Source organism: Pleurodeles waltl, chromosome 1_1, assembly GCF_031143425.1.
Source record: "Pleurodeles waltl isolate 20211129_DDA chromosome 1_1, aPleWal1.hap1.20221129, whole genome shotgun sequence".
Lineage (NCBI taxonomy): Eukaryota > Metazoa > Chordata > Amphibia > Caudata > Salamandridae > Pleurodeles > Pleurodeles waltl.
In genome coordinates this window covers 774,613,826-774,627,500 of record NC_090436.1, presented here as the reverse complement: position 1 = coordinate 774,627,500, position 13,675 = coordinate 774,613,826, and the positions used below count along the sequence as shown (strand labels likewise).

Sequence of the window (13,675 nt, the reverse complement as noted above, 5' to 3'; positions counted from 1 at the left end):
TACTTTGGACCTACCTTAGAGGTGACTTATATGTAATGAAAGGGGAGATTAAGGCTTTACTAAAGCTTTTGAATGTTATGTCAACTTAGCAAACTCCAAAAACATATCCCTTCCAGATTCTGAATTACATTTAAAAATGTAATAATGTAATCCCCTATGCAAGGGATAGGGTTTGCTGTAGTGATAAATTACTTTAGGAGTTTTCCACTACCAGGACATGTAAAACTTAAAAGTACATGTCCTGCCTTTTAACTACATTGCTCCCTGCCCTATGGGTTGTCCAGGGCCTACTTTAGGGGTTGCTTATGTGCATAGAAAGGGAAGGTTTGGGCCTGGCAAAAGGGTTATTTTGCCGGGTCGATATGGAAGTGTAAAACTGCACATACAGGCTCTGCAATGATTGGCTTGAAACATGTAGAAGGGTTACTTGAGTAGGTGGCCCAAGCAGCGCTGCAGTCCCACTAGCAACACTTAGGGCCTCATTATGAGTTTGAGGAACAGGAAAGCGAGTCCCCAAAATTCCCAGCAGGGTAGCCACTGCCTTTGTGGCAACCTCCCCCAGACCTATTAGGAGTTTCCCGCTAGATCGGCAGGTGGAAACCTCGTTTCTGCCTGCAGACCTAGTGGAAAACAAGCTACAGCATTGTTTCCGGCTCATAATTGAGCTGGCGGCAAAGCTGTAGCCCCCAGGGTGCACCGGCACCTTGACAATGTTCACTGTCTGCAAAGCAGACAGTGAACACTGTGACAGGGCTGGGCAAGGGGGTCCCTGCAATACCCCTATGGCCTTCTGCACCTGTTCTCCACCAGCCTTTTTTATGGCGATGAAACCACCATGAAAATGCTGGCGGAGAACGAGGTCGTGATCTGCAGGGCAGTGCTGCCCTGGTGGATTACGATCTCTGCCACCGGCATGCCATCAGGATCATGGATCCTGGTGGTTCCAGCAGAAACCTTCACACAAGAATAGGTACACTGTTCCAAACACATAAAAAATTCACATAAGCGAACCAATTCAACAGGAGCAAGAACCCTCATGCATCACAATGGATGACTAGCATCATCATTGGGAAAGCTCCTCATCAGGCTGGTGCTGCAATGCCTGACAGGCTCCCCAGGACGGGGTGCTCTTAACCACTTTGCTCTGATAGTAGCTGTGAAAAAAAGGGGGGATAATTATCACTGGGATACTCAATTTTAAGTACCCGAGCAAATGTTGGAGAGAATCAAATGTTAAAATTGGTTTGCCATCAACAAACAATAAATCATGATTTTAATCAATAGTAAATGTGATGGTGACCAAGATTAAAAACAAAATAAGGAGTAATGGGTGATTGATAATGCTCACCTACTCTCACTTAAAAAGGGGAGGATATAACCAACTATGGTACCTCACAATCACAAGTCTACATGTTTCGCGTCTAAGCGGTCCAGCCGGATCCAGTGACGCTTCGTCAGGACAAAAACCTTCTCCAAAGAGTATAATAATCAATAATGTGTGAAAAGAACGAAGTCACTTACTTAGTCCTACTTGTTAATTCAAAAGGTTGCCCTAAATAAATGTAAGTAGAGAAACCAAAGTTAAATACAGTGAAGTGATAATACAATCGCGAATTGGTGCGCCTGTGAAATAAAAGTGATCAAAGTGACACACTCGTGTGAAAAATAAAATAAAGGAAATCAAGCTTACCATCCCCAATTTCAGGATAGAGCCCAAAAGGATCGCTGGCCAGAATAAGAAACTAAAATTCTGTAATTACAAGTCATGAATCATAATAGGTCAAAACTCCACGACATAATGAGTTTCAAGGGTAATAAACTCACAATTATACATATCTGGTAATTCCAGTCATAAAGCACAGTTAAATGGTTTAAACATTGTACTACCATCCATCCTAGCGAACCCTCTAAATCTCAAGATTGTCAACATCCAGCAGAAACCTGTCAGTCTGACCGCCAAGGTCTTTATGAGGCAGTCGGACTGCCACAGAAGCAGTGGTCCTGACCGCTGGCCTCATAATGAGGCACTTAATTTACAGGCCATAGGCACATGTAATGCACTTTTCTAGGGACATATAAATAGATTACGTAGGCCAATTAGGTATATAGCAATCAAACCATGTTTTAGGGAGAGAGCACAAGCACTTTAGCACTGGTTATTAGTGGTAAAGTGCACAGAGCCCTAAGGCCAACAAAATCAAACTCAACAAAAACTAGAGGGATAAAGGCAAAAAGTTTGGGAATTACACAGAAGAGAGGGCCTTTTTCTACACATCTATTAAGTGTGTTCCTCATGATGGATTATATGCTTCAATTTTAGAACATGAAGGATTTTAGTGATATTATGGTTTTCTTCTCTGAGTGTCTCCTGCTTCGGGAGGGGGTAATGATACAATTAAAAGGAAAATAACTGCCCTATAGGGGGATAGTGATTTCCATTATTTCTCAAGGAATACTGCACTTGCAATCAAATAAGTGCAAGGAATTTTCCATCAAATGCATCCCCCAGGTTGTGGCTAGGCGAATAAGTAGGTCAACGAAGTGTGTCAGCACTCGCTTTTGTATTGGCCTATGCAGGATACAGAGGCCAGGGTGTCCTTACAGCGAGAGTGCCAAGCTTTCCAGTTTGCTCTGAACTATCCATAAAAGTGGGGTGCGAGTGGTCCATATTTCGGATAAGAGTACTGCACAAATTGTTTTAGGAAAGTAGAACTGGACTGGGTTGATACCCTGGATTAACAGGAGCAGAAGGATAATTTGAGTTTTTCTTCGGTAAATTATTTGCTTATTGGCTATAAATATTGTGTTATAAATTTCACGAAACATACTTCCATTAGGTGCTGTGCTCTGAAGGCCCACATTTTATAAGCAGACTAATGGATGATGCAGGATATCCAGATGGATTAAGTTTATTACATGGGTCTTGTGAAATATATAGGCTATGTGGTTCCCTATAGCTGGATAGCACTAATGTTTCCTTGACTGGATTAAAAAGACTTGTACGGTTAGGTGCTTCATTTAAGTGTTTCCTTTTTTTTTTTCCTTTTACAGGATGTTTGCAAAACCTACAAGAACTTAACGTGAGCTTTAACAAACTGGTGAGCATACCCCCAGAATTGGGAAACTGTGAGAATCTAGAAAAAATGGATTTGTCTGGAAATCTTGAGTTGATGGAGCTTCCATTCGAAGTAAGAAATTATAACGATCTCACTATAATGCACGTATGAACTGACGTTTTACAGTCAATGTTTGTTTTGAGAGTCGAGTTATGAATAGTAATATTCAAGTCATGTATTTAAGACTGAAGTATGAGTCCAGCTTCTACTACCTTAAATAACCTCTCCAACTCTGAGATATTTAGGAGTCGTTTTCACAGCTATATATTTGTAAACTACACGATACAATTATCCACTTTTATTACTTCAGAAACAGCTGCTCCTGCATGTGATTTCTCTACTAACATGTATCGGGCAGAACGGCTGAGAATACACCTTGAAATTTACAAATATATTCATCTGGGAGCATACTTCGAAGTAGTGGGCGGTGAACTCCGCTCACAGAGTTTGCAGAGTTTTTCCACTGCGCAATCCGCTTAGAGCGAAGAGTTCCGAAAAACTCAGTGGAGCGGAGTTTTTTCCTCATTCGCGCTCGCCAATGTTAAGGTGGCGATCGGGAGCAAGGAAAATCTTACTCCAGACCACCTCCCAGCGAGATTTCTCAACGTGGGCAGTCGCAGATTGTCGCTACCGATCGTGTCGAGATACCTTGCGTTCGTATTGAGGAAACTGCCGCTTGAGTAGAAAATCTACTCAAGTGGCAGAAAAGAAGTAGCGCCCTCTAGCACTACACTTTGTGCCGTTCACGCTGATTTTTCAGTGCGGGACAAACAACCGGCTCTACAAATTAGTGCCAACAGCACGACCTCACGCACTCCGCCGCTTGCAGAACTCCGCATTTTGGTCACTTTACTGAGTTTTGTGTAAAGGAACTCTGCAAACTCCACCCAGGCCTAATACATCCCAAATTCTGATTCACACAATGTGATTTTCTCTCTTAAAATAATTGGAATATCTATGTGAGAAAATCTACTCAATTAGGTCGAATGGTGGTTATTCCTGTGAAAGCAACCCTGGTGAACATCCAACATATACTCAAGTAGTTTGTTTCAGAAAGAAATTTAGGCCCATATTTATACTTTTTTAGCGCCGCGTTTGCGTCATTTTTTGACGCAAAAGCGGCGCAAACTTACAAAATACAATTGGCCCGTATTTATACTTTTTGACGCTAAACTGCGCTAACGCAGTTTAGCGTCAAAAAGTTTTGCGCCGGCTAATGCCATTCTGAAGCGCCATGCGGGCGCCGTATTTATTGAATGGCGTTAGCCGGCGCTAGCAGACCGGCGCTGCCTGGTGTGCGTGGAAAAAAACCACGTACACCAGGCAGCGCCGGCGTAGGGAAAAATGGCGTTAGGGCGTCTTAAAAATGGGGCAAGTCAGGTTGAGGCAAAAAAATCGCCTCCACCCAATTTGCGCCATTTTTAACGACGCCCAGACGCCATTTACATGACTCCTGTCTTAGTAAAGACAGGAGTCATGCCCCCTTGCCCAATGGCCATGCCCAGGGGACTTATGTCCCCTGGGCATGGTCATTGGGCATTGTGGCATGTAGGGGGGCACAAATCAGGCCCCCCTATGCCAAAAAAAAATATAAAAAAATAAAAAAAATTATACTTACCTGAACTTACCTGAATGTCCCTGGGATGGGTCCCTCCATCCTTGGGTGTCCTCCTGGGGTGGGCAAGGGTGGCAGGGGGGATCCCTGGGGGCATGGGAGGGCAGCTGTGGGCTCATTTTGAGCCCACAGGTCCCTTAACGCCTGCCCTGACCCAGGCGTTAAAAAGAGGTGCAAATGCGGGGTTTTTTGCCCCGCCCACTCCCGGGCGTGATTTTTGCCCGGGAGTATAAATACGACGCATTTGCGTCGCAGTCATTCTTTTAGACGGGAACGCCTACCTTGCATCTCATTAACGCAAGGAAGGCGTTCACGCAAAAAAATGACGCTCATTCCTCATACTTTGGCGCTAGACGCGTCTAACGCCAAAGTATAAATATGGCGTTAGTTTTGCGCCGAATTTGCGTCGAAAAAACGACGCAAATTTGGCGCAAACGGAGTATAAATATGCCCCAATTGTATTTTGTAAGTTTGCGCCGTTTTTGCGTCAAAAAGCGGCGCAAATGCGGCACAAAAAAAGTATAAATAAGGGCCTAAGTCCTCACAAGGGCAATAGTAAATGAGTTTTCAGGCACAATAGAAAATATCCATTGTATTATTAAAGGGCAAGAAAGCTTCTCCACAAGCAAACATATTTTGGCTGTAGATAAAACAATTAAAGGAAGGCATGACCAAGAGAGCAACAGTTCCAGATGGGGAAATGTATATATGCACAGAAAATCATTTACATTTTTCTAGGAGTCAGCATCAATAACAGGCTTCCACGGGCACTCTTTAAATTATATTAGAATTCCTAAAAAGTCGCACATGTACTCCAGTTGTAGGCTTAATTCTAAATTAGCAAACTTCTGACTTTGTGAATAGGGATCCAAGCGTTCGAAACAAAATAAGGTATTACCTTTCACACAATAATTTTAAGAAACAACATTGGTTTTAAATCACAGCCGCTCAACCATGATGACATTGTAATATGGTTAACTTTAAATGGACGTTTATATTGATTAAGTAACATTTAGGGTGACTTTGAGGTTAGTTGACTTTTTAGTCGTTATTGTGTTTATCATCATTTATCCCTGTCCCTAAAGGGAAAAAAACACTAAAGTAAATGATCACTTATATCATCAACACAAAATGACTCCCTATGGAAGGAAATCATGGCTCCCACACAAGTAACAAAGAATGTAATTAGGAGACAAGCACTAAAGTAAGACATGTTTTCATAACTGGCTGATGGACATGTTTTGAGATGATGGGCCAATTATCTATTATTATTTGCGCCTAAGTTTCACTTAGGTGCCCACACCCAATTTGCCCCTATATATTAAACGGACTTTGACAAAGATGGGCATTTAAAGTCAAAGCAGAAATGTAGGACTGCAGAAAAGCTACTGGATGGCCGAATTGTCTAAATAAGTAACCCTTTCCAACCTACAAATAAGGAAATGCGTTGTATCTTGTTTTAGCTGCAGCTAATGTATTCTGAGACAATAATTGGTCTGACCAAATTACTCTTCATTTCACAACACTCCTTCCACTTATTTCAATCTCTAAGAAGCCTAAATGTCTTCAATACACAATTCAATAACAAATAAGTAACATCACATTAGTTGATTCTTGTTCTATTGATATAAATTTGGCTAAACACTCTTTGGACCCTGATTAACATTAATGCTCTCTTTGGCTTTGGTGGCACGCCTGGCTAAGAGAAGTTGTGCTGAAAAGGTTCCTAAGCTACCACACCTGCAGATCATTGCTTTTGTAGTCGATCATAGGCATACATAAGTGGAAGGCATCTATCTCATCTCATCTTAATCACCACCATCACCCACAAAGTCAGCTGAACATCACACCAAAGATTCACTCTGGGAACCTGACTGTCCTTTCTTATCATCCGATAACCAGTAGTCGATAAATGTGCCTAGGTCAACCTGACTGTCTTCCTGTATTGATACGGATGCAGCACAATCCTTTGAGCAGTGCTTTGGACTTTAGTCTTCTAGGCTGAGGGACCTTAAGGACCATATGCCACTTTTCTGATGTCATCATAGTGTGGCTGTGCCCACTATTTTTTTTAATCCTCTGGCAGAAGATATCTGGGACCCATGTTACATGCTCCAAGTTGTGCTGGAATGCAAGCCTTGTGATCTAAAACAGAATAACATCTAATGGTGCACTCCATTATGAATTTATAGAGGTGGCAAAGCTCTTGTGCAATGACCGTATTGAACCATCTCAACTCAAACCAAAACATAAAGGCAACAACATAAATTCTCTAGTTTTCATCAATTGTGAACACATTCATCACTGTCTCCCCTGCATGTTTAGCTGAACTTCCACAATAGGTGGCCTTATTCTCTCTTCTTCTGTGTAGGCACAGTCCTAAAATAAAGCATACAACATTGAAACTATAAGCCTTAGGCTAGGACTATCCCATAGCCTGTAAAGTCAGTAGGAGGTAATAAATAAATAAAGCAAGTCCTCTGGAACCAGTGGTTTATTTAATTATCCTACATTGCACAAGTCCACTTCCTTCATAGAAGCTATCATGTTTTCTACACTCAAACCTGATTTCAGTTTTACACTCGTTCTTAACATATTACTGACTTACGATTAAATCATTGGTGGTGGTGAAGTCTTTAGGAGAAATCTTCCATTGGCTCACCCTCGATATCATCATGCAATATGTGTCTCTCTGAGCAACCATGGCCTCAATCTTACAAGCCACCAAAAGGCACATATGTTACATAATCAAACCCTAGCAAGGCATCCATACTCAAAATGTAGTGCAAATGTAAAATTCCCCTACCTCTAAAATGAAACCCACTAACGAACAGCATATGAAATGCATCGTAATAAATGCCAAAGTCCATACATTTGAAATAGTTCACACCCTTACTCCTCACAATGCAAAATTACTATTCATTATTGAACCTCATAGCCTCTACTCTGATTCACCCCTCAAGCATTTTTTGCTTAAAAGCTTTTAACATCGTTTGGAATATGGAAAAGCGCACTCTAAATGAAAATTAATCTGTTCTTTTTGCACCCTTTCAAGCTCTCTGAAATCATCTCCCTGAGAACAAACATAAAAAGAAACCCTCTGTTTTTCATCTCCTCTACAAAACTAATCCACGCCAGTTTCTCCTTCAAGCTTGAATGGTCAACCACTACGCAGTACAGTTCTATTCTACTCATTAGGAATTCATAGGATATGTTAGTCTAAACCAACTGAAATCATAAGATGAGTAAAACACATTTCAAGTTATCTAATATCTCAGTGACTGAAAGCTGTAGCACCAAATTCGAATATGGCTCATTTTTTCACAAGACCTAAATATTTGTTATAAAGATGCCACCCTAACAGTAAATCGTGTACTTGGCCCTCTCTGCAGGGTTGCCTTCCTGTTTTCTGAACCTATCTTTGTTGGCTTTTAGGAGTCTGTGCACTTTACAACTGCTAACCAGTGCTAATTTATTTTTACTTGCTCCGTGAAACAGGGCAAAGTTGGATTACAGCCAACTGGCACATATAATTTGCTCAGAAGTTCCTAGTAAAGTGGTAAAACATGTATACAGTGCCTGTAAATTAAATTCTACTAGTGGACCCGCAGAACATATCGTGCCACCGACTTAAGTAGCTTTTTACCTATGTCTCAGGACTGCCATTGCAGCCTGGGTGCAGTTTTAAAACATCAATTCAACTTGGCAAAATAAACTGTTTGCCAATCCTGCACCCTTCTTTTTAACATGTATGTCACCCCTAAGGTAGGCCCTAAATAGCCCAAAGGGTAGAGTATAGTGTATATAAAAATTGGACATGTAGTTTTATGTTTTACATGTCCAGACAGAGAAAAAGTCTGTCAAAGGGTGACATTGTTTTCACTTATTACATTTAATGAGTGATACTTTTTGATTGGGAGCAGGGAGGAATGTCATGTTTACATTCAAACGAATTGTAAATAAAAACCCTCTTTCATGGTAAAATTTGATTTTATTAAGTCACAATTTTGAAACTACAACTTTCAGAAAGTTGGCATTTTATTGTCCTAACCATTTGGTGCTTGCAACCTGTGGCCTGAGTCAGATGACTGGGTGTAGTTGGCAGTTGGCCTTTTTGGATTCCTTCTAGACAGTAGGACAAAGAGGGACGAGGTGGTGTTATGATAGACCATCCCTGCTAGGAATGGAGGGGTTGAACTGTTCCCTGCTCCACTTATATTTAAAAGGGGCTGCTTCAGCACACTCACAAAGAACTTGACACTAGTCCGTTGTCATCCTAGACCTCTTGGACCTAGAGTGGGAAGGAAAGAAATTCCAGAACCAGAAGGAGGGAAGTCCAAACGTTACTCTCACTTCAAAAATTTGCTCCAGGTATAAATATTAGACTCTCAGACCCAACTCTTCAGATCACTTCTGGACCTGTGGACTCTGCAAGGATGATACACTTCCAAGCTGTGAAGTCTCTCCTGCTGACCTGCAGGCTGATCAAGGACTGCTTTGCTGCCAAAGCCTACTGTTGCCACAACAGGACTTTTCTGCCACTGGAGCAGACTGCCCTGTTGCTTGAGAACTGATTTTTATCTCAGAGGACGGCCCAGCTGCTACCAAAAGACTGTCCTATTTCTTTCCGTTTGCTTGTACCCTCAGAGGACTGGCTTGCTGCTTCAAGCCTGCCTTGCTGCTTGATCCCAGGACTACCAGAGTGACTCCAAGGGTCAGTATCTGACCTCCTGTTCTGAACTAAAGGACACAACAAGCTCCAGAGGTTTCCCTGCAACTGTCCAGCTGACCAGCTGCACTGGACCTGTTAGGACCTTCACCTGGGCCTGCCTAAGAACTGCTGGCCTGTACTAGATATAATTCCTTGTCCCCAGGAGGTGCTTCCCTAGGCAACAGTTGAACTTCTATTGTGAGGAAAGGGAAAAATCCTTACACTCTTTGTGGCCACAAATGGGTCCATCCACATTGAGATTTTGCTTCCTGTGACAACCACCAACAGGAAGCTCTGGTGAACCTGACTATTCACACTACAGCGACGACAGCCCACAGTGACCACCAACACAAGGCTCCAACAACTACTGTCTTCAGACCCCGACAGCATATTTGTGCTACATTGATGACCATCCACGATGCCCGGGATGCTCTTCACACTACCGCAACAACCACCTACGATGCTCTCCTCACGGCCTCCTCCACTGCAAACTAGACTCTTTGTTCCCAACTTTGAGAAGGTACATTTTTTCAGCTGAAGTAACCTGGTCCCTCTATCTGGCCCACTCTCCACCACTGTTGTCTTGAACCTGTTACATTCTCTTTGTCTAGCATGACCAGATGATTGCACTGCTTTTGTTCCAAACTACCAGAGGCTCAAGCACAGGGAAGTTTAGTGTTTGTTTTGTGGTTCACCCTCACAGGGATTATGGATGTTGATTGAGAAGGGTTTTTACCTCTTCAATCAAAACCCCAGTTTCCAACTGTAAATAAATAAATACAATAAATGAACACCCCTCAATCACAAAAACCCATCCAGGAGAAATCATTCTCCCATGGTATACCAGTGCAATCAACACTAGCACAAATACAAGTAGAATAGTTGAAAATCAGAAAGACAAACTCAAAGCCCTGAAGCATCCTCAGCTCTGAAAGAATGAAAACAAACTAACATAGATCTAGTTCTCCTTACTAAAGCTAATTACTTCAAACACCCAAACGTCTCTTTCAAACCACTGAAAAATGTTTTGACTCAATTCAAAAAGTTAAATTCAAAGCTCAATCACAGTCACAACCAACATTGCTAGCTCTTCTCTGAGAAGATCCTAAAAGTTTGCAAGGAATTGAAAAATGACTTGTAATCAGTACAGTAGATGTTTTTCAAGATATAAGGGAAACAAGCAGACAGTCTTAAGCACAAGGTATACCACTTTAAAAGAGGCTGCTGGCCTTGTGGGCACCAATGAAGGGCATGCTGGAGATGTCTTGCATGGCAAAATCTAGGTGATATGGAGGTTAATTGGGCTACATTATTTTTGGACTACTCTGGGTTGGTTTAAAATAACAGAACAACGTCCAAAATGCAGAATATTACAATATTCAAGGCAACTGTCAATCAGCACAGATATGGTAAAGATTCACCCTATTACTGTCAGCAAAGGAACTAACCTTTATAAATCTCTTAGCTGGAAGGTGCAAAAAGAAATGCCCATGTTCACCTGCAGACAAACATCAATCCTAATCCCTAGATTCTTAATGACCTTAATCCAGTATATGTATTCGTCCATTTCCCTAGTCAATAAAGAAAATGGATCACATATTGGCCCTACGCCCTACTGCTAAAATCTCTGTTTCATCAAATATATATCCTATCTCTCTGTCTCTTTAACATACACATGGACGTATTTGGACTAATGCTTCTGGAGAAAGGTTCTTGATTCATCAATATGTCGATGACCCCAAATCTACCTCAGAAGACTAAGGGGCATATTTATACTCCGTTTGCGCCAAATTTGCGTCGTTTTTTTCGACGCAAATTCAGCGCAAAACTAACGCCATATTTATACTTTGGCGTTAGACGCGTCTAGCGCCAAAGTATGAGGAATGAGCGTCATTTTTTGGCGTGAACGCCTTCCTTGCGTTAATGAGATGCAAGGTAGGCGTTCCCGTCTAAAAAAATGACTGCGACGCAAATGCGTCGTATTTATACTTCCGGGCAAAAATCACGCCCGGGAGTGGGCGGGTCAAAAAACCCCGCATTTGCGCCTCTTTTTAACGCCTGGGTCAGGGCAGGCGTTAATGGACCTGTGGGCTCAGAATGAGCCCACAGCTGCCCTCCCATGCCCCCAGGGACCCCCCCTGCCACCCTTGCCCACCCCAGGAGGACACCCAAGGGTGGAGGGACCCATCCCAGGGACATTCAGGTAAGTTCAGGTAAGTATAATATTTTTTTTTTTTTATATTTTTTTTTGGCATAGGGGGGCCTGATTTGTGCCCCCCTACATGCCACAATGCCCAATGACCATGCCCAGGGGACATAAGTCCCCTGGGCATGGCAAGTGGGCAAGGGGGCATGACTCCTGTCTTTACTAAGACAGGAGTCATGTAAATGGCGTCTGGGCGTCGTTAAAAATGGCGCAAATCGGGTGGAGGCGATTTTTTTGCCTCAACCTGACTTGCCCCATTTTAAGACGCCCTAACGCCATTTTCCCCAACGCCGGCGCTGCCTGGTGTACGTGGTTTTTTTCCATGCACACCAGGCAGCGCCGGTCTGCTAGCGCCGGCTAACGCCATTCAATAAATACGGCGCCCGCATGGTGCTTCAGAATGGCGTTAGCCGGCGCTAAACTTTTTGACGCTAAACTGCGTTAGCGCAGTTTAGCGTCAAAAAGTATAAATACGGGCCTAAATTCTTCAGATATAACAACTCTAAAAACATATTGTTGGACTTTTTTGCTTATGCAGGGTCATCCCCAATCTTTTTGCCTTCTGCCTCCTATTTTTTCTGACCTGTTGCTGTTGGCTTTTGAACTCTGAGCACTTTACCACTGCTAACCAGTGCTAAAGTGCATATGCCGTCTGTGTAAAATTGTATGTAATTGGTTTATCCATGATTGGCATATTTGATTTACTAGTAAGTCCCTAGTAAAGTACACTAGAGGTGCCAGGGCCTGTAAATCAAATGCTACTAGTGAGCCTGCAGCACTGGTTGTGCCACCCACATAAGTAGCTCTGTAATCATGCCCCAGACCTGCAATTGCAGTGTCTGTGTGTGCAGTTTTAACTGTAAATTCGACTTGGCAAGTGTACCCACTTGCCATTCCTAAACCTTCCCTTTTCTTACATGTAAGCCACCCTAAGGTAGGCCCTAAGTAGCCCCAAGGGCAAGGTGCAGTGTATGGTTAAGGTAGGACATATAGTAATGTGTTTTATATGTCCTGACAGTGAAATATTGCTAAATTCGTTTTTCACTGTTGCAAGGCCTATCCCTCTCATAGGTTAACATGGGGGCTATCTTTAAATCTGTTTAAAGTGTAGATTCCCTTTGGGAGCGGATGGACATGTGGAGTTTGGGGTCTCTGAGCTCACAATTTAAAAATACATCTTTTAGTAAAGTTGATTTTAAGATTGTGTGTTTGAAAATGCCACTTTTAGAAAGTGAGCATTTTCTTGCTTATACCATTTCTGTGACTCTGCCTGTTTGTGGATTCCCTGTCTGGGTCAGTTTGACAGTTGGGCTGGTTGCACCTCACACTAGACAGTGACACAAAAGGAGCTGGGGTGTAATCTGCATTTCCTGATGAGCCATCTGTGCTAGGAGGGAGGGGAGGTGTGGTCACTTACACCTGAAAGGGCTGTGCCTGGCCTCACACAATGCCGTCTCTGACCCCCTGGTGAGTGTCTGGGGCCTGGCCTGGGCAAGGCAGGATTTCACATTCAAAAGAGACTTTACTTTGAAGTAGGCCTACTTCAAAGGAGAAATTGGGTATAAGAAGGGCACCCAAAACCACAAACTTTGGAACACTTCTGGAAACAAGAGGAACCTCTGCCTGGAGAAGAGCTGAAGAGCGGAGAAGTGCTGCCCTGCCTGTGACTGTGCTTTGTGGAGTTATCCTGCAGTTGCTGCTTTTGCCAGAGTAAGAGGTCAAAGAATGGACTTTGTGTGCCTTCCATCTTGTGAAGAAATCTCCAAGAGCTTGATTTAGAGCTTGCCTCCTGTTGTTTGAAGTCTCAGGGACAGCAAAGATTTCTCTCTGCCAGCACCTGGAGTCTCTGGAGAGACTCCTGCTCATTCAAGTGGTGCCTTTCCAGTCACTGGGCCCTAGAAAGGAAAGCTAGTGGAAATCCAAGGAAATTGACTTCAGACGATTTCGGACCGACGCCGCTGCTGAATCCGGTGACGCCGCCTGCAACCGACTCCCTGATCTTCACTGGAACGCGACGACCTTCGCAG

At 42.9% G+C, this 13,675-nt stretch overlaps 1 protein-coding gene across 1 annotated transcript in view; it reads left to right on the top strand.

Annotated features, from left to right (window-relative positions):
- The window catches only part of LRRC2 (leucine rich repeat containing 2), a 1,181,887-nt gene that overhangs the window by 829,230 nt on the left and 338,982 nt on the right, over positions 1–13,675 (top strand). Inside the window, exon 5 of the mRNA XM_069227666.1 lies at positions 3,052–3,188. Within this exon, the coding sequence (XP_069083767.1) occupies positions 3,052–3,188 (137 nt within the window). The remainder of the gene's footprint in view (positions 1–3,051; positions 3,189–13,675) is intronic.